The following is a 26,632-nucleotide window of genomic DNA, read 5'->3' on the forward strand; positions in this document are numbered from 1 at the left end:
CAACCCTGCACAGCAGCAACGCGTTTTCGCCGGGTGAAGAGCCACCCGAGGTCGAACTCTTTCGCGACGGTTGGGCGATATAGGTACCTACTAAATTTGTGTCTTTGGTTCTCAGACTTGGACCCCGGCCAACCTGCCCGTATCTCCTCTACCCACATACAGTACAGGGCTGCCCGGTTATATAATCGCTATAGATGACTTAAAAGTCTACATCTATTAAAAACGTTGCCTCCAGTTGTTACTAGGATTAGCGGTCTGTAGGAGTAATATTAGTGTTAGGAACGCAAGACTAACTTTTAAACCGTAACGTCACTATAACACCACTTGAACGGCCTGAAAAGGGGGCACACGGCCACACTACAGTCGCTCCTCACGACGAGGGAAAAAAAACATGACCTGTATAAGCCCGCACAGCTAAACAAGGAAACAAAGGCGTTTACAGTGTCTCCCGATAGGATTCATTCGGCCTTCCGTACCTTACCGCGCAACATTGATTAAGCAATTCAGTCAGGGTAGGTATGACCAGAGCAGACGCGTGATATTATATTAACTCAAAAAGAATCTCTCGCGCGCCAGCCTCTGTTACGCCAGAGGTCAGACAAGTAGGCGGACATGCACATCGATCCGAACGTGACATAGCCCTTATTTCTCCCATCCTGGGCCCTTGGCTTAATGGCCACTCGTTCCACCATTTGTTCCGTTCGCGACAGCAGTAGCATCTCCTCCGTTGGCCTCGTCGACGGCGCAACAGCCGCCGGCGGGAAATGCGAGCTTGCTCATCTTGTCTGCGGCGTTTGTCACGCCGGCACCGCTCGCTGCTACCTGGCTGGGAGTGCTAGAGTAGCTAGGCGGGACGTCAAGGACGGGGTTGTTGGTGAAAAAGTTGCGCGGCCGCAGGAGCAGGGTGATAGGCTCGACAGGCATCACTGGGAAGTCTTCAGGCGCTGGAATGTGCACTACGCCAAAAGTATGCCACAAGACGATATCGGTATCGTCGACCGACTCGGTGCCGTCTCCGACCCACTCCGGCAGCCCAAGAGACGGCTCACCTGATGTCTGTGGCACGTGCCGGCCTGCCGGCCAGAGTTGGTCATCCTCGTCTGCGTCGTTGTCTTAGTTAGGAACGAAGAGGTGGGGAGGGTAAGGTGGGAATAGAGCGGGTAAGGGGAAAGCTCTAGCCAAGATGACATACACCTGGTTACATATACGGCATGTCTTGCGAAGCCAGCTCTCTTCCAGACGAGTGAGCCCTCCTTCGGTAGAAGCCCGGGAACCTCTCGGCTGACAAGTTTATAGCTAGACGGCTTCTTGCTGTAGGGATGCAGTCTGCTTGTGTTGCAGATTTCCCACGTACGGCTTGTAGCGCCGTTATAATCCGTCGCGGCATTGCCGGTGGTGTCGAGCTTCGTCCGTTGAGCATAGAATGCATTGCCATGGTAGTTCTCCGGGCTGCCGACCGGAGCTTGAGACGGGACCGCGTCCGCCATGAACACAGTATTGTTCGGACCATCTACGTTCGCATCAATGCGAAGGCAGAACAGGTGTTGGTGGTTATGTGCATTGACCCCTTGCGAACGGGTTAGCCAGTGACCCTTAAGCTAGGTAGGGGCTTCCGCGTCGGGTCCACCGCGCGCAGTTGTCTCTCTTACCCGGATAAACCTGGGTCCCCCAGCCCTTGGTATCCTCGTCGGGGTTCATGCTGTACGTATTAAGGATTCCAGTGAGTTTGATCTCTGGTTGGATCGTCCCATCTTGCTGTGGTCATTGTTTGTTAATCCCTTGAGCTCTCTAGCCTCTGGTGAACTCTAGGGTTTTCTTACGTGGAAAATCCACTGGTCTGTATGTTAGCATGAACACGAGACTCGATGACCGTGGAGGGACTCACCTGGACAGCATACTCGTAGTTGGCCGCGGTAAAGATCTGCTGGATCACCAGCTTCCGCCCGCGGGTTACGATGACCGATTCGTCTCTGAAATCAGTGTGCTTGAATAGGATACCGCTGTCCTCCTCGTGTATGCATATCGCGTTCTTGATGGTGCGAACAGCGCCAGACCTCGTAGGGAAATGTGCATCCAGGTAGTGAATAGACCCCTTGCAGTCGCATCCGAGAGCAAGGCTATTGGTCATATACCCGGCGCCGTATTCCCCGAGATCAAAGGCATGCTTCCGCTGGTGCGGGTGCTCGGGGTTTCCGCTATCATATCCAGTTCAGCGTCTTCCATAGATAAAACGGGATTGAGATACTTACTATGGCACGACCATCTCCGCCAGCGAGAGCCGGTAGAAGATGGGGCGGAACGTCCCCTTGTCGTTATAAGCGATATCGCTGAGAACGATGCCCTCGCGGTAGTTGAACCCGATGTGGAACCTCCAGTTCTGCCACCGGATCTGTCGCCCATCCATCGTAAACGATACCCCCTGAGGTTGGGTTATGTTGATGGGCTTTAGGTCATTGCGATAGCCCCCCGTCTTCTCGATGGCTGCCGGGTGGTAGTTAGTCGGCGCGACCTTGCTCAGAGGTCGCCGTACTTTTGGGATGTCGATATCGACGATTTTCTGATTCTCGGCGTCGTAGATCGGGCAGAAGTCCAGCGGGTACTGGTACTGGCAGTCGTCTAAATTGGGCCGGTAGTACATCAACGCCTGTTGAAAGCGAGTCTTGTTTCCGAACCTCTCGTCGTAGCCGATCGTCCACGGATCGCAGTAAACCTTGTGCATGTCTTCCTTCGGAATGCCGCTGATCTCGCACTGCTCGATGACCTTGGGATCTTTCCGGCAGACGTGTTCGACGAGCACGAGCTCCTCCATGGTGATCTAGTGGGTCGCGGTTAGCAACGGCCCTGCCGGCACAGTTCGTCGACACTGACGATAGGTTGCTGGCCGTCCAGCAGCTCCCACTTGGAGATCTTGCCCGTCGCGATGTCTACCAGTCCATCGTAGACCTTACCGCCGGGGGCGATCACGACGACATCCGCAACCCTCGACGGCCGAGGGGCGTTGGTCGAGTCGGCGAGCCATTTTGTCATCTCGGCCTTGCGGGGCTCATGGAGGGAGACGACGTTGAAGAGAACATCACCGTGGGCTTTCCTCACAACGCCGATGACCGATCGGATCTCATCGACAGTCAGCGGGTCGAGAGGATACAGGACGGCGTCAGAAGTTCCAGAACCCATCTTCACCGAGACAATATGGCGGGTGGGATGAGGCGAGGTGAGGCGGGAGGACGCGATGCTATCCTTTCAGATGGCCTCCGCGGTTATGGGCGTGGCTTAAGTACCTGCTGGAGCCTGGAACACACGCACCTTCACAGTGATAGCCCGGACCGGTAGGTAAGGAGTAGGTACCTAGGTAATAGGTATTACACCCACCTACTCCGGGGGTTCCTCTTGGCCCCGATAGCCCCAAGAGGTGGAACGAACGAGCGACGCGCAGCAGTTTGTAGACCAGCACTATCTCGTGCCAATTAGCAATTGGGATTATCCCATCAGGGTCCGATAAGGGCCTCACCCGCCTCCCGGCCATGCTTCGGCGAGTGCCCGGTATCGAAGCTGTAGCCCAGCCCGAGCCCCGCCCTCCCCTGGCTAAGGTCATCGCTGTTTAGAGCCTGCAATGGCGTCTAGGTGGCCTTGCTATGAGGTAGGCAGATGCCGCTATCGCGACGCGTGCGGGCTGCGTGCGATGCGATGCAATCGATGCCATAGCCACGACGTCACGGGAAACGCTTACCCGGATCATCGTGCTCCTGCTCGAGATCGAGTCGGATTTCTTTCCACCTAATGGTTTTCTCCCGGTTCTCCTCGGGTTTGTACATCGTATATACCTAGTAGTAGGTAGCTGTGACTCTGGCATTGCGGGGATGTGGTATCAATTTACCTTCGGCTCCCCTCTCCCCCTCCCCCAAAGCGCGATCGTGGTAGGGGGGAGCCACCGCATATACTTCCCGAAACGGGGGTGGGCCAAAGATGAACAGTTGGAGATAAGCCTTGTTATCAATGCTGCTACCTACTTCGAGCCGGCCGAACGGGACCGTGGTAGAATTCCTAGAGGTTGTCTCCTGCAATCCGATACCGGGTTGCTCAACGCCAATACGTGAATATGAGTACGTGTTAGCGTTCAGCATTCCCCATCCGGGCCAATTTGTCTGCCACTTTGTTTATCTGGTATACTCGGCAAACAACCCCCCCACCCCACTCTCCCCTACCGGCGGTAGTCTTGCCGAGCACAATGTGGAGATCCCGAGATTCCCGAGCATTCTCTTCCGCGAGTTGATACAAGACAAATCTAGACCCAGTCCCGGCCCCCTTGAAAGTTGGGTTTCTCATACGCGAACGAGCGAGCCATACCTAATAGCTCTCTCATGGGTGGAGGAACATAGACGATCTCACGTGCTACCTGATACCCGCCGGATTTGTTGAGTATCTCTACCCAATCACCAGGCGATATCAAGTAGCGGCGGCATACATGTATTACGTACGTAACAGCGGTCCTAGCTATAACAACGTGGGTGTTTGTAGGATGCCTTACTAACGATATAGGTATGGTTGAGAGCTAGCCTGGGGTCGGCTTTGGTGGGAATGCGGCAGGTAGGGGGGGATGCGGTGAATAGCATGAGGGGTTATACACATTGATGGTTGCCGTCCTGCAAGCCATGTCCATTTTAGGGTATGCAAACCGCTGGTTCCAGGTTCGTATATGTGTATACTAGATAGTTATAGGCACTCTGTTACGGTGGCAGGTACAACAAGATATCTGTTTGTGGCATCGGGGCATATATTATAACTAGTGAGACAATCATACATCTCAACAACCCATTCGAGCTTCTCTGGGACCAAGAGGTCTTGATGTTTTGGCACTAACAGCTCCCGATCTAAGTAATGACGATAGAAGATAATGATGAAGGAAGGGGTGTTGCTGGTCAAGGTTGTCCTGGCTATAAAACGATTTGTACCGGGCTATTCTTTGAAATGTGCCCATACGTTCCTCTTTGCCAGCGACACTTACTGGCCTGCCCTTCAGTAGTATTGGATGGTAACTTAGTAGCTAAAGTATAGCCTAGGCGTCCTAAGCAGGGGAATAAGTACTTACACAAGTCCCTTTAACAATAAACTATAAGGGAAGCTTCAAGACACGTTACAGGCTCTACCTATCTTCACTTGGAAGCACTGCTTAGGGGCTCATAAGTCTACCGCAGCACTTCCAAACAAAGCCCGGGAAAGATATGACTGGAGAATATTAAAGGCCATAACTTGAGGCTGGGAAACAAAATTCCAACCAAGTGATGCGGTGGACCAAGATGCGGGTTGCAATTTTGGGCTTTGCTGTTATTAACTCCCTCTCCTTACCTATTACGTTTTTGAGGCAACTAGTAGCAATACCTAAGTATGGTAAAGAGACAGCGGATGTCGATAATAGTTAAGAATATGACGGTCTCCCTGGCCTCATCTCCACGTAAGTAGGAAACCCCCTATAACCCATATGAACCGGTAAGCCTTCTGATCTGCTATATTTAACGGATCAGCAGGCATATAACCAATGAATACTGCAAGGTGGCTTGTAAGCCGAATACTCCAAGCTAGCACAACAATACTTTGGACGGTAGTACGGCTGATAGAGCCCCTTGCCCCTTGCTGAGTAACGGGGGGCTCAAGTCTTTAACGATGCCCCCTCAGGGCTACGGGCGATGCTGGTTGATGGAGATTAGCCAGTATGCCTGTTCGTTGAAGAACCAGCAACTCGCTTTACATATGTAAAGAGGATGCTAAGAACTGAGCCCTTGTCTTATACATAGCAACTTCCGTCATCCACACAGAGAGGTGCTCCATAGATCATAATAAGTGAATTAGTTATCGGCGTATTACTCGGGATAGTAATATATCTAATTAGATGTAGTTGATTATTATGGCTCAAGGCGTCCGAAAATATCATGAGCGGAGACGTGGTAATGTGGCACCGATACGTAACCTTGCTCCCTAAGGCTCAACTTGGGTTGGATTCTGTCAGGATAACCTCGCTAGGAAACCGATGGATCGGAATACGTAATAAGTGAACTAACCATCTTACTTCCTTCGCGCCCATCAGGCTGGCTATAGAAAAGAGACAATACTCCCTCGGGAATGCCTGCTGAGCCACTGTGATCCTCCTCACCGCATATAGGTATAAGTGTAATCGTCTACGGGAACGCCCCCTCCTCCTACCTACGCAGAATAGAAGTACTAGGCCTACTGAGGTAAGCATGCAGGCGCGCGTTACTCCCTCGTGATCGGAGGCTGCCGACCACATACCTGCGTTCCGAAGATGGCCCCCTGACCCCGGCGCTGCTTCGCGCGATTGATAAAAAGGGGTGAGGCGGGGAGGGGGAGGGGGGGGGGGGGGAAGACCGGGGATACGGCTGTACGATCTCGGAGATTTGGGACGAGCCGCAGAGTATGTAGCAAGGAAAAGCGCAAGGGAAAGCCACACGGCCCAATGGGAAATGGGCTCAAGGGCAGGGCCGAGGTGGATTGGTTAAGACGGGGGACTGCTTCTGAAAGAGACAACGCGTCAGCTCCATATTCCGTACTCCGCCCAGCTCGTCTATACTTGCCATACTCGACTACCTTGCCTACGTAACTGTCTCATCGCTCTGAAACGATATGCGTAGCCGTGTTATTCTGGCAGTCCCGGTCTGGGGATAGAACGATTCCGCCGTAGGTGAGCGTCTCAGGATGGACTGGGGGTCGGCAAGCACTTGTCGAGAGGCCTAGTCGGTTGAGAGAGAGGCGCGCGATTAGGCAGTGATGTTAATGCATGACTCTTCTCCTTCGGCGGCGGTTCGATCTTAGAAATGCCCCCTAGCGACCGGAGCTGAGGAGAAGGTTGCTCGGAGGGCGAAAACCGCTCCCCTCGGCGCCTCTAGGTGCCTAAGTCCGGGAGGCGACGGATCAACTGCTCACGGGACCGCGCAAAGTCTCACACGTAGGGCTCAGAAGTGGCAAGGTATTGGTAACAGTATGAACCCAAGGTCTCGACATACTTAAGGTACCTATCTATACGGGGAGGGGGGTTCGTCGACATCGTGTTTCTATGCCTTGACATAATGTCCGCACTGACATTGTAGTGAATGAAGTACGGCATCCCTTGCCATAACTCTATCGGCCCTCTCGCAATGATGACCTTATTTAGTTATCCTTACCTTACCTGCTTAGTTTTACCGTGTCAACATCTCGGTACCATTGCAGACGTACTGTCGATGGACCTTGTCCCTCCCGGGGTGGTACCTCTAGGTAGGTAGGTATGTACCTCTAGGCAGGCATGTAGGTACCTATGCACTGTACCCTGTGAGTATAGCATATGTATATTAAGCATGCAGATTTGACGTGAATGTCGTCTAGACTGTGAAATAATATTGAAGCCGACATTATATCTGTATGGCAAATTTGGTAGGTAAGTATTTCGGTATATTACCTACCTACCGCTTAGAGCCGAGGCAGCGGCACATGCACCTACGTCCTCACAGGAGGCACCTACATACAAGGTAGCAATGGGCGAAGCGCCCGCTGCGTAGATTATGTAGGTACGTACCTCTCTAAAGGGTTGTGTGCCTAAGGTATCACTCGCGTCCGGCTGCTCAATCGTATGATTGAAGACTTAGCAGGACGTCCAGGATGTTGACAGGGCCAACGGAGCGGAGCTCGAGCCGTACCTAGGTAGTAATACGGGACTCGTAACCGCCTATCGCCATTTCTGAACGGGGAGAGGGGAAGCAGTGGCCGAATTTGCCTATACAGATATATACCTACCTAGGTAGGTAAGTATTGCGCAGATATCTAGGTATACAGGGATATATATACATACCTACGTATTCTACGTGGTAATGGGGGGAACTGTGGGTTAGGTAAGGCAGGTATGGTACCTACCTACCTAGGTACATACTATGCACTGATGTTAGGTGGTAAGGTAGTTTATTTCTTGGCCCATGCAGCGGAGATTTGGGATCCATTAGCTCCCCGGATGGTGTCTTATAGCAGTACCTATTAATACGCCCCAGCGTGTAAAGTCCAGCCCGGCCGATCCCATCCACGGGATGGCGGGCTATTCCGGAAAGGAAGACGGTGTATTTCGCTCATGATTAGCGAGACAGGCGGCTCGTCAATACGGCTCACAGCCAAGTAGGTAGGCCCGCTGTCGATCTGGCTTCCGCGGGCTCCTCTCCCCCCTAGTAGGGGCTGAGACGGAAGAGAATGTCCGCAGCTGCCTGCATGTTCCGAAGTACGGGAGAACGCGGGCGCGGCGAAGGTGCTGATGGCAAATATAGCGCACATCTGGATTACCTACCAGCACCTCCTCCTACGGCCTCCCACGGAGGTTGCCTCTGCCTGAGCTATATATCTAACCGTTGCCCGTTAAGGCTCTACTGCTGCCTTAGGTAGCTTGGGTAGGAGGAAGAGCAGGTATGTTAGGTACCTAACCTACCTAGGTACACACCCGCCCACTGTACCTGGTGGATGTGTATGACACTACCTGACATTACCTCTTGTTGTCTTTCGACGGGTTCCCGCCGACCGCCGCCGCTTCTCGCACGTGCTATATAATAGCGTGCCAATATATATATATATATACATATCTCCTCAGCAGAGTACGTGGGTACTACTGAGCACGCGGCAGCAGCAGTGCGCGGCCAGGCATTTGGCGAGGCTGTGGCATCCTGTTTGAGGCCTGGGGATTTGGCGCGCGGACGTAGCCAATCCGGCCCCCTCAGGATCTCCCGGGTGGAGGGCGGCGCCGGGCCGGCCAATCACGGACCGTGGCAGCATCTAGATCCCCCGGGCTCCTTCTTCCTAACGCTGCGAAGCGAGGGTCGTACGATGTTGTTCTCGTCAGCCTCGCAAGTGGCCTGATTCCTCGGCTTTCCACCCCACATGACATCTGATTCTAGACCCCCCCCAAGGAGAAATCAGGCCACCTTGGTCGAGGCGTCCGACGGTCTCCCTCGTGTACCTGCGTACCTACTCTACCTGGGTACTTGCTCCGGCTTCCTCTCTCTTTTTTTTGGTTGGCTTTTTTTTTTTTGCCGCTTCGACTTCCCTGAATTCTGACAGGCCCGCTGATGAGATTTACCGTCCAGACAAGATCCCCAAGCTGGCCTCTGCGGCCATCAGCCCACAATGTGGACATCGTGGGATCTTTTCGTCCTCGAGGTCCTTCATTTTCCCGCTCTTCCTCCCTACGCACGCCCCCCCTCCCCCCCTACCGGCGCCGCTGTTGGACTGGGGGTGTGCTGGGGATTACTAGGAAATTCTCGGAGCGGCCATACGAGCCAACGCTCTCTCCCCCTCCTCCTCCCCTTGAGAACACGACCTGGCGCGGGGACGTACCGCGTTATGTAGCGGCAGGAAATTGGCTCTGTCTTTGCGGGATCGATCGTGGGTGCTGTCGCCGGTGCTGTCGTCGCCGGAGCACAGCTTGCTATCGCGGGTACCTGTCATCGCGGGTACTCGTCGTCGTGCGTACAATCATGCGTAGTGCTATGTAGCTCGGATGTAGGTGTTGTCTACTTAAAGGTGTTGTAGTGTCGTAGGCGTCATTACGTGTCGTCTGTCCCTCGTTTCCTCCTCCTCCCTCCCCCCCCCCTTTTTCCCATCCCCCCCCCTCCCCCCTCCCTAGCGTGCTGGCTCATCGGGATGGCCCTTTGGGGTCCGGCTTGGGTATTTTTTTTTTTATCTGAGCGTCTCCGTTGCTCTGCAGCGTCAGGCCATAATTCATTGATGGTAACTTGCACCCATGCACCCGTCGGGCGGTCTCGGCCATCGTGCGCCTCGACACCTCCCCTGGTCAGGCCGACGGTAGAGGATCTGATTCTTATTCTTTAATGGACGAATTCTCGAATTCCCATTCCCATCTCATCATCATCACATACACCATACCATCCTACCCAAAAAGACACCTAAATAACCTGCCAACCGAACTAAACTAAACCCACCAACCAACCCATCTATCCTATATTCATTTTGCACACCTATATACCTGCCTGCTCATCGATCGTCCGTTCTCTCGCATCGTTTGATCTCTTCACCACTGTGGCATTATTTGTGATATCATATCTTCCCATCGGCCACTGTCGGGACCTCTAAGCGCGTGTGTGGCTTGCTCGCTTGCTCGCTTGCTCGCTCTCTCTCTCCCTGCCTCGGTGGCTTTCTCCCTTGGGCACGAACCTCATCCAACCCCACGCACACGCACACGCACACGCACACACACAACAACCCACCGGCGCATATTCACACATCGCAAATCGGCACGAACCGCACACGCACACGCCAGCTTCGCGCGCCTTGCCTAGCTAGCATTGTATCGCGATAAGAGCGCGGCCAACGTGGCGATTTTGGACGCCTCACAAACCCTGCTTGAGCTTGTCTGCTCTCTCTCTCCATCGACCCAGCTCCGCATCCCGTCGAGCCTTGTCCCGGGTATCGCATGATAGCGCCCGCATCGCTTTGCGAGTCCCCAGCTTTCTGATCACCGTCCATTAGTGGGATCCCTTCTCGCCTCTTATCTTGGAAACCATCGCACTTGAGGCACAGCGTCACCAAAGACCGGCTGGTGACCCTTGAATTGCGGTACATTTCGTCATGGACACAGGTGTCATGCAAGACATCGACGTCTATCCTGGCAACGACAAGGTATGTCCGAACTATTTATGGACTCTGTGAAGTCATAGTCTGGACCTCCAACCAAATATTTAAGAAAAGAAATCCAAAATAAAAGCCTTCCCCTAACACCAACCCCCCCCCTTAGACCTTCGAGACATTCTTCGACCAAACCACGGACTACTCTCAGCAGCTGTCATCGATCAGCTTCTGGGACGAACTAGACAGGTCGGCCCAGTCCAGTGTTGTCAACTCGGCACCGACTACCACCTCCCACCAGACCCCCAGTACCTCAGCCGACTCCCCCGCTTCCACCGCCTCCCAAAACCTCTCTACCAACTCGCACAAGCACAAGCTCCCCGGCCAAGAGCTACCCGGGAAGCGCCAGTGCTCCGACGTCAGAAGGTCTCGATTCGCTCAGGACCCTTCCGCCCTAGATTGCTCCGACTATTGGCTTCGTTTCGATAGCGATAACGAGAGCGAGCCCCTGTTCCGCGACAACCGGGAAGGCAGAACCGTCCGGTCTCCCAATCTAGCCCACCCTCACCCAAGGTCGCGGATTGTCGGGAGACCCGGCAGCTTCAAAGTGGCTTATCCGCCCTCTTCAACTGCCGAGTTGGTCGACGATAGCGCTCTGGATCACGCGCTGTCGGACGAGGACGACCTCTTCTCTATGGCTCTGGCTGACCAGCTAACCAAGACCGAGTCTGCCCCCGTGCCTTCGGAAGTACCGCCACGAGAGAGGCTCTACTCTACGCCCTTGAGCTGGGAGCCGCCGCAACCTGGGTTCCGCATGGACTACGTAAACGTGAACCCCCCCTTTGCCGACCCCGAACGCCAGCGGCTACTCGCCATTGCCATGGGTACTGGACAGGCCCCGCAACAGCAGACTAACTCGAGACAACCACCCGGGATGGATTTCCGGTTCGAGATCAACCAGAGTCCAACCACGATGAGCGACAGCAAAAGCAATACCCCCGAGCCTCGCGTTAAGCCGGTAGTAACACGGCCCCAGGCGCCCTCCCGGGCCAACTCGACGGAAGCCGTCGAGAAAGCCAAGGAGAAGCCGAGGAATAGCGACCGGGCCGCTCATAACGATATTGAGCGAAAATATCGGACCAACCTGAAGGATAAGATCGCCGAACTCCGGGACGCTATCCCGTCGTTGCGGGCCATACCCGAGGATGGGGACGATAACGAGAATCCGGGTGGATCGAGAACGGCCCCTAAAGTCAGCAAGGTGCCTCCCCCTCTAAATGTTTTTTTTGTTCATGAGTGAGAGCTGACGAAAACTATAGGGCACCGTCCTAACTAAGGCGACCGAGTACATTCACCAACTTGAGCGGAGAAACCGGTCAATGGCCCAGAAGAACGAGGAGCTCGCACGTCGGTTGCATGCCTTTGAGCAATTAGTCGGCGCTGCCCCCGCACCAAATTGGGCACCCCAGGGATACGGTGCTTCCGTCTTCAACCCTCGAGCCTTCTCGTAGGGTAGTTGACCCATCGTCTTTGCCTTTCCAGAAAGCCTCCTCTCTATGCATCGATCATCCTTGGGGTCGAAATAACTGTCCTCAAATCACCACTCAACCTCCACACCCATCTTTGGAAATCTCACCATTTTCAACACCGACAAATATAGCAAACCACGATGGCGACGCGAGCACACATCTTGCTTTAACTATGATACCCAATCTTTGCAACCCACCTGGATAGAGAGCTGGGCTTGATAGCCATGGAGTTAGCAATCCGATATTGAACTATTTCCGCAACAACACAGAAATTACGACAGGAAAGAGGTGGCCCCAACCTTTCCGAGGAAACCAGTCGCCCCACTACCGATAATTAGCACCACCTCGCCCCACTGCATATACCATCTTCTGCATGAAGGCATCGGAGTCCGGTACATAACATGGTCGGGTTGCATATTGGGGAAAGATCCAACTTTTTTTTTTTTAAACCAGTCTATAGGAGGGATCCATTTTCCCGGGGAAGGGTTATATATATATCGACCGGGTATAGCTTGTGGCGTTCTCGGGGTATAGTGTCCGGGGATTCTATGTTCCCCCCCGGCAGTTGATGGGCAACATCACTATTGTGTGCCTATGTTGACGAAGGGAATGGAGGCGGGGGGGGGGGGAGGGAAAAAAAAGGAGGGGCGCGGCCGATTTCCAATATACCAATTTATTACTCCCTCGCCATGAAAAGGCCTTATTCTCTTCTGTTCCAAACTCCCAAAACGAGTAGTAGTGGTGGCAGGCGGTTTTTACTAACAGCGGATCCTAAACCCGCGAGTTCTATATCGCTCAGCCTTATACAAGTAGCTTTGCGATGAATGATACATTGTTCTCTTGGTGAGGATATACTACGTAGTAAGCTCCCTCTGCATTGGCCGGGACTCTACTTCATAAAACGGCATATTCGAATGTTGAATCCCTAGTCATCCTTGGTCCTTGCTAGTTGTAAAATGGGGCAAATCGTGGGTCGTGTCGCTTACGCGAGCGAGTGGAAGGTATGAACATCGGTTTTACTGTTGCTGAGTAGATATGGCACGATAGAATTTTAACTAGATTACTATAGGATGATGTGAGTATTAGCGTGTCAAGGTGTTTTCTAACATTTGTATTCTAATACTGCCCCCTTGCTAGGCGTGTCACATGAACACATGCGTATTGCCGCCGGCCGAGAGATTCCTTAAGTTATTTCCGGAGGACTGGTATCCTAGTTAGGCATTGAATCTCTCAACGCCTCGATGTCATCGACTTCTTTGGCTGCCTCTGTGGTTAGGATTAGGGGACTATCCTCGCCTACGCATACGCTGTCCTCGATCCGGATACCTAACCCCCTGAAGGCCGCCGGCCACCGGTCGTCGTCTGGGACGTAGATGCCGGGTTCTACAGTGACGCAATGCCCCTCTTTCAGAGTCACATTGCGCGGGTACCCGGGCACGTCATGTACGTCCAGCCCAATATAGTGCCCAACGTGGTGGGGGAATAGGATGCTTAGGGCGTCGCCGCTTACGTCGAAGCCGAGCTGCCGCAGCGCGTCGCGGAGGGCCGTCTCCGTGATGCTGTGTAGCTTGTCTAACGTGACGCTGGCGCTGGCGCGGCAAAGTGAGATCGACGACCGCTGAGCGCGAAGGACGGCGTTGTAGAGGTCCTTCTGCGGCTCGGTGAACTTTCCCGACACCGGCCATGTCCGTGTTATGTCCGTGATATACGTCCCGTACTCGCCCCCTGCATCAACGACGACGAGTTCTGAATCGTCCAATACCCCATTGTTTTGCACGTAATGGATGAGCAGTGCCCTGCTGCCTCCAGCCACGACGGGGATGTATGCCTGCCCGTCGAGGCCCGACTGGTGGTACTGGTATTCCAAGAACGTAGCAATGTCCTTTTCATACTTCCACGGCCGGCGCATAGCCTCAGTCAGCGCCCGACCTGACGCCTGCCCCGCGCGGCGCATGTTTGCTATCTCGGCTGGCCCTTTAACGACACGGAGGCTGTTAACGCGAGGCTTTAGAGGCGCCGTCGCCGCCCCCGGGGCCGCCGAACGCACGAGACCTCCAAACTTTGTGGGAATGCCATCCTTAACCAGCTCAGCATCTGTGAAGATGGTAGTCACCCCTCTCAGTATATCGGCCAACGAACTCTCGACCTGGCTTATGTCGCCTACCTCATCTGCGTTCCACACATCCCTCGCGGCGTCGAGGCCGCTCCAGGGACCGCTCCACTGCTCGGCATCCCGGTTCTTCGGCCGACAGTAAAGCCGGAATACGTAATCGTCAGAGCCGTCACCCGTTCTTCTCAACACGGCAAGGGAGTCTGGCTCAGAGAAGCCGGTTAGATAGAGGAAGTTGGACTCTTGGCGGAAAGGGTAAAAGACGGCGCCGGACCGGTATAGGACAGTGGCGGAGGGGAGAAGAACGGCGGAGTTGGCGGGTAAAGAGCGACAGAGCGATGCGCGGCGTTCGTGGTATTCCTGAGCCGTAATGCCCGGGGTGATTTCGCCTTCCTTCAGGAGGTGCGGGTGTGTCTCGTGGACAGGCTGACCGAAGATGAGCTTGGAGGCGTGGATGGGCTTCGCATGAGATTGGTAGGGGCGCGCGTGTGGATGAATAACACATCTTGACCTCGAGGGGTTCGAGAATGAGCTTAGCACCCGAGGAGGGGAGGGGTGGGTTGACATGTGCCGTGGTGACTGGACAGGGTAGGAAGAGCTGGAGTGTCGTCCGAGCCGCTGTTGGGGCTGCCTTAACGGCAGCTGTCGAAGCCGCATGAGGATGAGCTGTGGGAGGCAGGGGTCAATCGCATGGCTTTCTCATCGTATGGCTTGAGACAGCCTGGTGTATGTGGATAGACGATGTTAAGCTTGGATAGTCAGCCTGTGTGGGCGGCGAGAATCCTGCGGCAGAGGTAGGTAGGTATGGTGAGGGACCGGAGATCTTATAAATGCATAAAGATGAGGATGCATAGGTTACTAGGTACCCCTCTCCTCCTAGACACCTGATGTTACGGAGCAACAGCACATCCTTGAGCTGATTTAGGTACTGAAAGGAGGTACCTATTGGATTGATAGGAGGTGTGGGCAGGTATGTACACCTCGATATGTACTTACACAGTATAGGTACACAATTGAGGTACTTGCGTATCCACGGTGATGTCAAACAGGGGTGGGTCCTGCCACCAGTTCTTGTTGATTTAGAGAAGGGGGAAAAAAAAGACGGTAAGATTAGGGTAGTCACGTCTGGGAAAAAAAAAACAACCTTATACTTGCCTGGGTACGTACATACTCTCCAACTGCACACTAAACACTGATACCTACGTCCTCATCAGCTTCAAGCTTTCTACCTCCCACTCTCGTCTTCCACCCCCTCCAACCCCCATCCCCTCTCCGGGCACATCGGATTCCGGGTCGTTATTTTGCATCCTTCGGTCAATCGAGCCCTTCAAGCACTTCCTTAACGCCTTCGATCGGCTTCGATGTCCCTCTGATGCCCACTATCCCGTCCGTGTCGTGTCTCCAATTCCAGCGCGTTGTGCCACGCTTTGTCGCGTGCTAAACCCGCTCTCTCTCTCTTCTCCCTCTCCCGGTACACGCACACAAAACACGCATACACCCGAACCCGCACCCTCGCCCACCCAAACACCCATCCTTTTCTCGCTCATCCTCCAGCTCCCTTCCCACCTCCTAGTCCAACCATAGCAGTGTCGATGCTATTGGTCTAAGGCCTCATCCGTCTCTGGTCGGCTACCTGGGTCCAATCCACCGAGACTCTATAATAACTACTACTACTACTTCTACTACTACTACTACTACTACTACTCGGTATTTATTTGTCGGCCGATGCTGCTGTAGTCGGCCTTCCAAATTCTTCGGTCATCCACGTATTCAGATCACGCAGTACCCTCTGCAGCATATGCTAGTTGGCCATTTATATGGCAACTGCATCTTTATCCCCGGCTCCCATACCGATACCCGCCATGTCCGGAAGACGAATCCCGCTATCGTCAAACCAGAACATTGCCAATTCCCCCATTCGAAGCTCTGCTTTGCTTGGCAAGCAGAAACGATCCTCTGCTCAACTGCAGCGAGAGGATCAATATGGCCAACCACCCCCAGCCAAGAGGCAGATCGTGGAGAGCGGCAGCCAACGCTTGTTGAAGTCGCCTTCGCACCAGAATCGAGTTACGAAAAGCCAGATCCCCGTACAGACGCGCCGCAATGCCAACAGCTACGAGAGCAAGCTAGCAAGGGAGCGATCCGGACAGCACCAACAACAACAACAACCACCTCCCCCGGTTGCGGAGCCTTTAACATCTAAATACAACGAAAAGGATATAGAAGAGATCCGAAATTGGCAACAACACCATCGGGCCAGGTTCCCCAAATTGGTCTTCTATTTCGAGAAGGTCCCAAGCGATGCCCATAAGAAGCTTGCTAAACAGATCACCCTCTTGGGTGCTGTAAGTTACCGAGATCCTCTAATTCTGCTAGCAGTTCGTGACTCGCTAAACCCCCATCCAGCGCGAGGCAGCTTTCTTTTCCATAGAAATCACGCACGTCGTCACCACGCGCTCGATACCCTCCGAAAGGAGTGCAAGCCGCCGAGATGAGAATACGGCCGTGGAGAAGCACACGGGCCATTGTCAGGAGCAGGAGCAGGTGAAGACTATCAACCCCTCACTATTATCCCGGCTTTCCGAAGCCTCCGTCAGGCGGAGGGCCTTGGAGGGCGATATCCGCACTCGAAAGACGCCGTCGCATGCCCAGGACGAAACAGCCAACCAACCCAAGCGCAACATGGACGTTTTGCTCCGGGCCAGGGAGATGGAGAAGAAGATTTGGTCACTAGAAAAGCTGCAGCGGATGATGACTTTACTGCTCGAGACGGACCCTTACGTTAGCGCCGAGATCGCATATGGAACCCGAAAGGCGATCCATCCGGAACCTCGGACCACCGAAGACCATAATCTGCTGCGTCTTCTCCACAACGAGCGCGTCAACGGGCCGTCAGATCGCGATCCTACTGTCAATGCTCGGGAACTGCACCACTTCAAGGGCCCGTACCTCTATGTATACGATATTGAGGAGAAACAGAAGCCCATCATGGTAAGGGAGTACCAGAAGGTTGCTGACAAAGCAAATGGAGAGTGGCCTCAATTTCGGACTGCTGCGTTGGGGCGCTGCCCCTTCGTCGACGAGTACGAATCTAGAGATGTTCGACCTCAGCCCAAGCCGAAGAAGGCCCAGGTGGCCAAGACCGTCGCCGAGGCGAGACCTGCCCTACAACCCCCGAAGATGGCGCCCCCTAAGCCGGTAACTGGGAAGCGATCGTTGGGCGAGATGGAGAATGGCCACTGCCGTGGCTCGAGTGTTGCATCGATTGAACCGCTTAACCCAACTAAAGTCTCCTTTAGCCGCATTGCTGACGGCCGTCCTAATGCATTTACCGGTCGCGCCCCTCCTGGACGTCTGTTTGGCGGGGAGCCTGTTGCCTCTGGTGTCCAGCCTTCTAACGTCACCTCGGCGATTCGGTCCCAGATGGTGTCTTCGACCGCGACAACGCCAGGTGTCATCACCGGCCTAAGCAAGGAAGTCCACGGTCTTCAGCGCCAGGTTCTGAAGCGTAATAGTACTGCCACGTCACAAGACTTGAGCTCCCGCCGGAATGTAGAGTTGAGTTTCCAGGACGACAGCGCAGTGAAGCGGTCTTTTAGCATGGCGCGTACTTCTAGCCGGAAATGGGACTTGATCGACGAGAATGCTGCCGCTAAAGATTCCCAGGAGAGTGACAAGACCATCTCACGACCCGAAAGGCGCGCCCTGGAGAAGTCTAAGAAAAGAGATCTGAAGCCGGGCTACTGCGAGAATTGTACAGAGAAATACTCCGATTTCGATGAGGTAAGGGTTGAACATGAGGCCTGTCTCTTGATGTCCCCTCCTGGCTTAGACTGCTAACGGGTTGTCGTGCAGCACATTGTGTCCAAAAAGCACCGCAAGTTTGCCGACGACGACGAGAACTGGGTCGAGCTGGATGACCTCCTTTCCCAGCTTCAGCGTGCGCCCAGGCATAAACAATTTTCATCTTGGACGCCGTCTCTCTTAGAGTATGATGAAGCAGACTAATTCACCCCCGGCGCCATCATCTATTCCTAGCGGCAGATGAGGAGCCGCCTTTCGTCTCGCTTTGCTTCGCTCTCCGCATATATTAGTTGCCCACCATACGACTACCGCCGGAAACAACCGATTCTGAACTATTCTCTTTTCTCTTCATATTTGTCCCAACCCCTGGACCTTCGCGGCGCGATGATACCCCTCTTACTACCTCGACGGCTTTCCTCGCCACCCCTTGATCCTCGTTTTCAAGCAACACAATCTGGCTCCCAAAGTACCTGGCATCTGGCGGCCTGGCATGGCATGGCATGACACGGAGTCCTAGCATTTCTTTGTTGGATTTACTACTAGTTTATATTTCGTGGTGGTATTCTGTAGTGATAGATGGCCCGGCTAAGCACTTCCTCATTTCTCGTGCACCGGCCTGACCCTCATTTTGGGGAGGAGGTGGGGGCTTGCGCTTGGCTGCGTTGAGGAGTAAACGTCAACTGTAAGTAAGGTCCGGCATAGCTTTATAAAGGGGCTGCGGCATAGGCGCTATTGAGGGTTGATAATCACGACTGGAACCAGCTTCGGACATGACAGCAGGCAGAATTTGGCATCGACGAAGCAATGGGTGTGGATATATCGCTGGATCGTGTATGTTTAAGTAGTAGTCTATACGAGAAGGGGAATCGATGTAAATTCTAAGCTTCCGTCCACAGCCACCCGGAAGATATTCTTCTAAAGAGAGCAGCATATGAAGATCGGCGTGATTAGCCGCCGTGGATCAGAGAGTTCCGTGGTGTATTTTCAAATGCTTCTCGGCACGGTCAACTACACGTAAATTTAGGGGCGAACCGTAGGTGCCTTGATATTGGTGGAGCTAAGCCACGTCGGCTTAGCCTACAGCACCCGTTAAATGCACAGTAACCCCAAGGCCTGCATATACCACGGGTTAGGGTACCTACGTACATCCACTATATCTGTTATATCGCTGGAGCTCGTTATTAACATGTAAAGATTGGGTCCCTTACCGGGGTCATATACTTTTAAAGGGGCCCACGTTTCTCGCCCCGCGCGCCTTCGTCCGTTTGCTCATCTACCTACCTCATCCAAACTTCTTATACCTCGTTCCCCCACATCCTCACCGACAAGGAGATAGGTCAGCATCTCACGCGGTCCATCCTCATTCTGGTGGCCGGGACCAAAGACCACAGAGGAAGAAAAATAGCTGCGGCCTCAGCAGCCAAGCGAATCCCGCACACGGCCCGAGATGGATCCCACAGGCGTTCCCGCTGGGCAGTCTTCTCCGTCGCCCCCGGCCTCTCCCGTGCCGGACCGATCCGGATCGCCGGAGCTGCCACTTACCATGACCGCTTCAGCCGTGCTCACTGCACTTCCCCGGGACGCGAGCTCGGCTCTCGCTAGCGCCGGCGAGTTTGATCGCGATCGAGTACTTATCCGCTTCAAAGCCGTCGGGTCAGCCCCGCAGCTCAGGCAAGAGGTGCGGAGGATACAAGCGGCGCAGAAGTTCGAGGCCGTGGTGTCTCATCTACGCAGGCTGCTGCACCTCGGCCCCACCGATGGCTTGTTCCTCTACGTAAACAGCGCGTTCGCCCCGTCTCTGGACGAAATTGTCGGCAATTTGCACAGGGTACGTCTGGGTCTCGTTATGTCTCGGGTTGTCTCTTGGGATGCTGACGGCTCTCGCGGCAGTGCTTCAGAGACTCAAACGATCAGCTAATTGTAGCGTATTCAATTACTCCCGCATTTGGATGAGCTATCTCGCGGTCCTAAAACATCACGGTTCTAGGGCACTCTCCCCATGCGCTTATAAATGCTACTACACCGAGAAGCGTGACACTTCTATTGCCTTCAGTTATAGGTCGCATGACACCCAGTATAGCTGGGGTTAGTATCTTCCCACGCCGTCGATAAACGCCTGAAGCTCTTCCTTGACAATGGGGTAAGTGTGCTCCGGCGCCGGATATCGGCGTGCCTTCACCTCCTCTCGGTAGCACTCGATCGCCTTATAGCTTTCCGCCCAGACATCGCCGTACTTTTTCACGAACTTGGGGATGAACCGGCCGGGCGGGAAATACCCCGACATGTCAACTTGAACAAGCACTTGGCCAGAACATCCATTGCCAGCGCCTATCCCGATAGTCGGGATAGAAAGCTTTTGCGTGATGATAGTAGCAACCTCAGCCGGGACGGCTTCTACGACCATGGCGAAGCTACCCGCCTCCTGGACGGCCAGTGCGTCATCAAGGACCCTCATCGCGCCTTTCGACGTCTTCCCCTGGACTTTAAATCCGCCGAGGGAGTGTTGGCGCTGGGGCGTCAGTCCGACGTGGGCTAGGACGGGTATACCGGCCTGGGTTATCTTGGCAATTGCCGGGGCCATTTCCTTGCCGCCCTCCAGCTTAATGCCCTGGACGCGACCTTGCTTAACGAATTCGATGGCCGTTTCTAACGCCTGCTCTGGTGAAATTTCGTACGAGCCCATGGGAAGATCTCCAACCTGGCGTTTAGGGTATACGGTTAGCGGCCGCTATTCAAGATCGGGTGGTGTGACCTTACCGTGAACGCTGCCCTGGTAGCGCGCGCGACGGATCGACAGTGCAACAACATATCTTCGACCGTTACCTCACTTGTGTCTTGCATGCCCAGGGCAACCATAGCCAAACTATCACCGACAAGTATGATGTCCATTCCGGCAGCGTCAGCAACATGAGCACTCGGGAAATCATGGGCGGTCATGACAGCGATGGGTTCCCCCTTCTTGTACATAGCTTGGAGGCTGCTAAGGGTCACCTTCTTCCTCGCCGGACCTGATTGCACAGTCAGGGGCGAGTGAGAACTCCATCGCTGTTGAGAGGGTGGCCGGAGCCGCGGTGACGACAAGAAGAGCCTGCCAACAGCGAAAATGGCATATGACCCAGTTCCGGAGCACGGCAATCGAGCACGTGACCTTGACAAGACAAGCGCCATGGTCATGAGTATGTGGCCGGGCCCGCGGAGTGGATGAAAGTAGGCGATGTTTCTCTATGGGTACTAAATAAATACAATGGAGAGTCGTCCGGGTGTTGGGGAGGGAAGCGTTCAACAGTGGGCGTGGCATAGAATTGCTCGCGGTTTTATTCTCTAGTCATGATGGTTTTTGCTGCGTACAATTGAGTCTCTCGACGACGTTGTTTTGTTGTTCACAATTCCACTAGCTCACTTACAGTTAGTGGGGAAAGCAGATTGACCCAATTCCCTCTCCAAACCTCACCTCAGCCTCTGACGATTGGGCAAGAAAAGGGTCCGCCGCGGGACACGGGAGGTAAGTTTGAATGGTGATGCTTGGTGCTATGGGTGCGTCAGAGCACTTCGCTGCACTCTGTGCTTCTCAGTTACCTACGTTTCTGCTGCATGGATAAAAACATACCTACGTACCTCCTCCAAGGCTAAGGGAAAGGAGCTGTGTATATAAGTAACCAATTGCGCAAGCTTGATTTTTAATAAAGCTTAGTAATACCTATGAGAATAACGCAAAAGGAAACCTCAAAATGAGATAAGAAAACTTATAATGACGTTTAGCTTAATTAAATATATAAATTTTATTTAAAAATTAATTAATATTTCAAATAACATACCGTACCTTAATATGCATATGTATGTTAGTATAGTTAGGTTAATATGTATCATATTTACTTAACGAGTACAGGCCTTTATTTCAAGAAAATAATAAAATAGGTTGGTTGCTTACTGTTTAGTTAAGTTCTTTTCGCCCCCCTCCCCGTATCCTCTACGGCACGTCTCTCAGTTACAATCGCTCCGTGCTGTCTCGGGAATCGGACCCTTTCCCACTCGCCAGTAGGTATCTACCATGGCCTCCCAGCTGGTGATTCACGAGCCGCACGCTGCTGCTACGCCCGTCTATTTGCCTTATGAACTAGTCGCCCAGATCGTATCCGACAAGGTCTTCTCGAAAGAGGACTGGATGATCTTGCGACTCGTGTGCTGGACCTAGGAAGAATATGCGGCGTCTCTTCTATCCCGCTGCATCGATCGAGATCTCTCGCCTCGAGAAAGGCCGTACTGCTTTGATGCACGTCGCTGCGCATCCGCATCTTGCCCAGCACGTACAATAGATCATATGGCATGAGCTCGACCTATGTGACAAGGGGATCTACTTGGAATAGGTTTAATTCAACTAATAATTCTATAGGGGGTCTCTTGGGTCCTTGCTTCCCTTAAGTTTCCTAGTCTTATTCTTATTTTAATATATTCCTGAAGTACCTCCGTACCTTGGTATCTTAGTACCTTAATACCGAAGCTATTCGTAGCTTATCTAGGACTTTTCTTAGTAGGTTGCCGAAACGGCGACCTTAATACTTAATATTATCCTCCTAACCTTTATAACCTAATTATTAGTATAAGGCTTTATCTCCGTATAATATCATCTCCTTTCTTCGGAGGAGCTCGTTTTTAAGCGCGGATTAGGTACCTAGGCTTCGATAGTTAGTAGGTTTATTAAGGTTTTATTAATGGAATAACTTAACGGCTTCCTTCGCTCCTTCGGTAGTAAAGTATTCCTACGGTTCCTAAGTTTAATAGCGCTTAACCGGCTAGCCTTCCTACTTTATTAGGTACCTAACGACTTTTTCGGTTCTAACGGAATCTAATACCTTATTTACTTCGTAGTCTTCTGCCTCGATCGGGGCTACCTTTCGTAAGACCTAATTAAGGTTAGGTAGTTCTTAATTACTAACGCGGTAAGGTTCGATAAGGAATACGTAGAAGGTACTATAAATACGCTAGTCTTTCGGGAGCGTTAAGGTTACGGTAGTAAGCGAAACGATCCTCTAAATCTTAAAGGGACCGAGTATTTTCTTATTTATTTTCTTAGCCGGGCGTTTGGTTTTAATGTTACGGGTATTTAATATAACGAACTACCTTATTTTTAAAGGAGGTTTCTCTTTTTTATACTTATTCGTTTATTCTTTTATCCGCTACCGCGCCTTCTCTAAGTATTACTTAGCCTCGTTATATATCCGAATTATTTAGTAAATATAAAGGTTACTCTTTAGATTCTTAAGGGTACCTAAAGAAAGGTTATATATTATTAGGTATTACTTATAGTTAATATAAAAGGATAATATACCGGTAGTTATTAAAGCGGTATTATTATAGGTAAACTCGGTAGTAGAAAGTAAGCTTTCCTAGTCGTTTATTTCGTAGTTTACGAAGGCGCGTAAATATACTTCTAGGATTTAGTTAAGTTTCTTCGTTTATTTATCCGTCTAAGGATAGAAGGCGGTACTTATTTTAGGCTTAATTCCGAGGAGCTTTAGGACGCCTTTCTATATATAAGAAGTAAATCGTAAATCTCGGTCGGAGATAATGTTTAAGGGAATCCTATATAGCCGCTAGTAATTACGGATAAAGATAGGTATTAGGTCTTCGGCTTTTTTACCGTCCTTTTTTAACGGAATAAAGTACGTTATCTTAGTAAAGGGATTTATAATAACCCATATAAAATCGTAGCCGTTAAACATTAGTAAGTCCGTAATAAAGTCTATCGCGATTATCTACTATAGTCGGTAATATAGTTCCATAAGCTATAGTAATCCGAACGGGGTATATCGGGGTACTTTATTTTATTAGTACTCGCGATATCCCCTAACGAATTCCTTAATTATTACTTCTAGGTTAAGCTACTAAAAGTTTCGGGTAATAAGTTCTATAGTTTTATCTATACTTATATATTCCGTTACTTTAATATCGTATTCCGATTTAATTACTTCTTATTATAGGTCCTTAGGTACCTAGAAACGGTTTCGTCGATAGAAAAGGTTTTCCTAGAGCTTTATCTCTTTACCGAGTAGTTTAGTTAATTAAGCCTAGTACTCCGGGTCTTATACCGCTATCGTTTTAACTTATTCGACGAACTTTAGGATTTAAGCGGGTATTAAGATATTACTTAGTCGTACGCTAGAGAATATTACCGTAGGTAAGCCTAAATTTTTTAAAAAATACTTTTCCTATAGAACCGTCGCTATCGGCTAGTCCTTAGCTCCTCCTTTTTTAAAGCGATATTATAGTAATCTAAATAGAATATCGGCCTTTTTATTTTACTTTCCTAGGCGGTAATATATTATAAAGTAATACGAGGAAAGCTATTAAGCTTAGCGGGCTTATCGTTAATTTAATACTTTTGCCGTAATAAAGTACGTTAGGTTCTAATAGTTTAAATATACTTTTATTTAATACTAAGTACCTTCGAAATAATATCGCTACTTCTCGAATACGTCGACGATTATTAATAATTCCTTATCGTATATCTTATAATTTATTTCCGCTAGGATAAGTCGTCTTAAGAAAAAGGCTACTAGTTTTAGTCTTTCTTTATCGTCTTTTTACGAGAGAACGGCTAAAATAGCAAAGTCCGAGGCGTCGGCTTTAACGATCGGGACTCGATTAGGATCGAAATATATAAGTACCGGGGCTTTCGTAAAGGTTTCTTTTAATTCTTAAAAGGCCCTTTTTATTTCGATTTCTTATTTTTATAGCTTACGGTTCCCTTTATTAGCGTTAATAATTAGCCTAGCTATACCTAAAAAGTTACGTATAAATTTACGGTAGAAATTAGCAAACCCGATAAAGCTTTAAGAGTTCTTAAGTATAGCCGGGATACGCTAGTTAAGGATAACTTCTACTTTATCTTTAGATATAGTAATATCCTTAGGGCTTATATTATATCCTAAGAACTTAACTTCTTACGTTCGCTAGATATATTTCTTTAGGGCTACCGCTAAATGGTTTTTTATAAGCCGTTTTAAGACTTCTTTAATTAATTTATTATATTCTTCTAACGTATCGGCGTAAATTAAAACGTTATTTAAGTAAGCGATAACTCCTACGTTTAAAAGGTCGCGGAAGATATGGTTTATTATAGCTTAAAAGGTAGCGGGGGTATTAATTAATCCTATAGGTATAACCGTATATTCGTATAGCTTATAACGCGTTTTAAAGGCGGTTTTTTATTTATTACCTTCCTTAATCCGTATTATATAGAAGCTAGACTTTAGATTAATCATAGTAAACCATCGCGCCGTTTAAAATAGGTTCTATAGTTCGTTAATTAGCGGGATCGGGTATCGGACGGGTATTATAATTTTATTTAACCCCCGGTAGTTAACTACCGGTCTTAGGGCGCCCGGGTCCTTCTTATTTATAAACATTATAGATACGCCGTAGGGGGCCTTAGATTTCCGGATTCTTCTTATGGTTATTATTTCGTCGAGCTAGGGTTTTAAAGCGTCTAGCTATCGTTCGCTTATAACGTATAGGGGTCCCTACGGGGGGGTAGTTCCCGGACGAAGCTCGATAACGTAGTCCTACGGTTACCGATTAAAGAACCGTTATCCCGCTTCCTTAGTTATAATAAGGACGAAGTCGCGGAATTATTCGGGTACTTATAATAAAGCGTCCTTTTCTTTCGTAGTTCCTATACGGATCGGCCGGGGGCGATAATTCCGGCATTAAAGTAAGTTAAAATATAATCGTCCTTCCGTAAATAAACCCTAGGGAAGGTATTCCTTTATTTATTATTAGGATAGGATAGTATCGACCTCTTCGTTTAATTTACTAACTTCTTAGGCGACGGGGTAGATATATTCGTAGCTACGGAGCTTTATTTCGTTTATATACTAAAGTTCTCTCGATAAGATCTCCAAGCCGTCGAATCTTATTAAGGTTTTTAATTTTAAACGCTAGTTAATAAAAAGGCGTAGCTACTTAACCTTAGCGGCGTTAATTAGAGGTACCTCGCTACCGGTATTTAATAGGACTTATAAAGGGTATTCTTTTCCCTGATATTTTATCTATATAGTATAATGTCACGTAGGCATGCACCCCTAGTAGGAACCACCTAGCTTACCTAAGCTAGCTAAGCACTACTATATGTACCTATAGATCGCTCTATACTCTCTAGTAGCTTTCCTTTTTTTCTAGTTAGTTAATATATACCTTCTTACCCTTATTCCATTACTCTCCTTACGAATAACCTATTAACCTAAGCTTAGCTCTCGCTAGTTACGTAATAGTTATAAGCCCGGGGTACTTCTAAGGAGCTATTATTACTTAGGTTATTCTAGCGTAAGTAAGTAATATATTTATCCATTTCTTAGATCTTACGATTATACTCCCTTCTTATTTCTATACCGGTACTCTGCTCTTATATCTAGTAATAAATAATCGCTTACTTATTTTATTATAACGATTAATACGTCCGAATTCTCCCTAGATAAGATTCCTATTAACGTTTACCTACGAGCTTACGATAAGTAGCTACGTTAGTTCCTTACGCTTAAGTCGATAGCTACTTGATTCGGTATCTAAAAGGACGTTAATCTAAATAGAA

At 50.7% G+C, this 26,632-nt stretch overlaps 6 protein-coding genes across 6 annotated transcripts; 2 read left to right on the forward strand and 4 right to left on the reverse strand.

The window, feature by feature from the left end:
- Positions 1-253: 253 nt before the first annotated feature.
- GGS23DRAFT_588756 (copper amine oxidase) lies at positions 254-2,891 on the reverse strand. The gene is made up of 6 exons (XM_051517566.1): positions 2,250-2,891; positions 1,886-2,195; positions 1,821-1,832; positions 1,650-1,755; positions 1,193-1,567; positions 254-1,100 (listed from the first exon to the last, which is right to left on the reverse strand). The coding sequence occupies exons 1-6, from the start codon at positions 2,807-2,809 to the stop codon at positions 670-672; spliced, it is 1,794 nt and encodes a 597-aa protein (XP_051367475.1). The 5' UTR covers positions 2,810-2,891; the 3' UTR covers positions 254-669.
- Positions 2,892-7,961: 5,070 nt separating this feature from the next.
- On the reverse strand, positions 7,962-8,454 carry GGS23DRAFT_395587 (uncharacterized protein). The gene has a single exon (XM_051513545.1). It carries the CDS (start codon positions 8,299-8,301, stop codon positions 8,014-8,016), a length of 288 nt encoding a protein of 95 aa, XP_051367476.1. The 5' UTR covers positions 8,302-8,454; the 3' UTR covers positions 7,962-8,013.
- Positions 8,455-10,605: 2,151 nt separating this feature from the next.
- GGS23DRAFT_617748 (HLH-domain-containing protein) lies at positions 10,606-12,323 on the forward strand (the record flags this gene model as incomplete). Its single annotated transcript, XM_051520896.1, has 3 exons — positions 10,606-10,656; positions 10,772-11,863; positions 11,922-12,323. The coding sequence occupies 3 exons, from the start codon at positions 10,606-10,608 to the stop codon at positions 12,111-12,113; spliced, it is 1,335 nt and encodes a 444-aa protein (XP_051367477.1). The 3' UTR covers positions 12,114-12,323.
- Positions 12,324-12,766: 443 nt separating this feature from the next.
- GGS23DRAFT_395591 (aminopeptidase-like protein) lies at positions 12,767-15,330 on the reverse strand. Its single transcript, XM_051513546.1, has 2 exons — positions 15,238-15,330; positions 12,767-14,990 (listed from the first exon to the last, which is right to left on the reverse strand). Exon 2 carries the CDS (start codon positions 14,896-14,898, stop codon positions 13,342-13,344), a length of 1,557 nt encoding a protein of 518 aa, XP_051367478.1. The 5' UTR covers positions 14,899-14,990; positions 15,238-15,330; the 3' UTR covers positions 12,767-13,341.
- A 612-nt stretch (positions 15,331-15,942) lies between these two features.
- GGS23DRAFT_395697 (Dfp1/Him1, central region-domain-containing protein) lies at positions 15,943-18,183 on the forward strand. Its single transcript, XM_051513547.1, has 2 exons — positions 15,943-16,586; positions 16,648-18,183. The coding sequence occupies exons 1-2, from the start codon at positions 16,059-16,061 to the stop codon at positions 18,079-18,081; spliced, it is 1,962 nt and encodes a 653-aa protein (XP_051367479.1). The 5' UTR covers positions 15,943-16,058; the 3' UTR covers positions 18,082-18,183.
- Positions 18,184-19,458: 1,275 nt separating this feature from the next.
- On the reverse strand, positions 19,459-21,798 carry GGS23DRAFT_617754 (ketopantoate hydroxymethyltransferase-domain-containing protein; the record flags this gene model as incomplete). Its single annotated transcript, XM_051520897.1, has 4 exons — positions 20,803-21,798; positions 20,147-20,743; positions 20,082-20,085; positions 19,459-19,766 (listed from the first exon to the last, which is right to left on the reverse strand). The coding sequence occupies exons 1-4, from the start codon at positions 21,217-21,219 to the stop codon at positions 19,459-19,461; spliced, it is 1,326 nt and encodes a 441-aa protein (XP_051367480.1). The 5' UTR covers positions 21,220-21,798.
- Between the last annotated feature and the right edge of the window lie 4,834 nt (positions 21,799-26,632).

This window comes from Durotheca rogersii (assembly GCF_024521655.1).
Source record: "Durotheca rogersii strain YMJ 92031201 chromosome Unknown GGS23scaffold_44, whole genome shotgun sequence".
NCBI lineage: Eukaryota > Fungi > Ascomycota > Sordariomycetes > Xylariales > Xylariaceae > Durotheca > Durotheca rogersii.

Excerpts from the sequence above, each read along its gene's own strand:
- GGS23DRAFT_588756 (XM_051517566.1), bottom strand. The coding sequence starts at position 2,809 with ATGGAGGAGCTCGTGCTCGTCGAACACGTCTGCCGGAAAGATCCCAAG. Across the intron at positions 2,196-2,249 it reads GCGGAGATGGTCGTGCCATA|CGGAAACCCCGAGCACCCGC; the intron begins GTAAGTATCTCA and ends TGGATATGATAG. Across the intron at positions 1,568-1,649 it reads GGGGACCCAGGTTTATCCGG|GGGTCAATGCACATAACCAC; the intron begins GTAAGAGAGACA and ends CCCGTTCGCAAG.
- GGS23DRAFT_395587 (XM_051513545.1), bottom strand. The coding sequence starts at position 8,301 with ATGTGCGCTATATTTGCCATCAGCACCTTCGCCGCGCCCGCGTTCTCC.
- GGS23DRAFT_395591 (XM_051513546.1), bottom strand. The coding sequence starts at position 14,898 with ATGCGGCTTCGACAGCTGCCGTTAAGGCAGCCCCAACAGCGGCTCGGA.
- GGS23DRAFT_395697 (XM_051513547.1), top strand. The coding sequence starts at position 16,059 with ATGGCAACTGCATCTTTATCCCCGGCTCCCATACCGATACCCGCCATG. Across the intron at positions 16,587-16,647 it reads AGATCACCCTCTTGGGTGCT|CGCGAGGCAGCTTTCTTTTC; the intron begins GTAAGTTACCGA and ends ACCCCCATCCAG.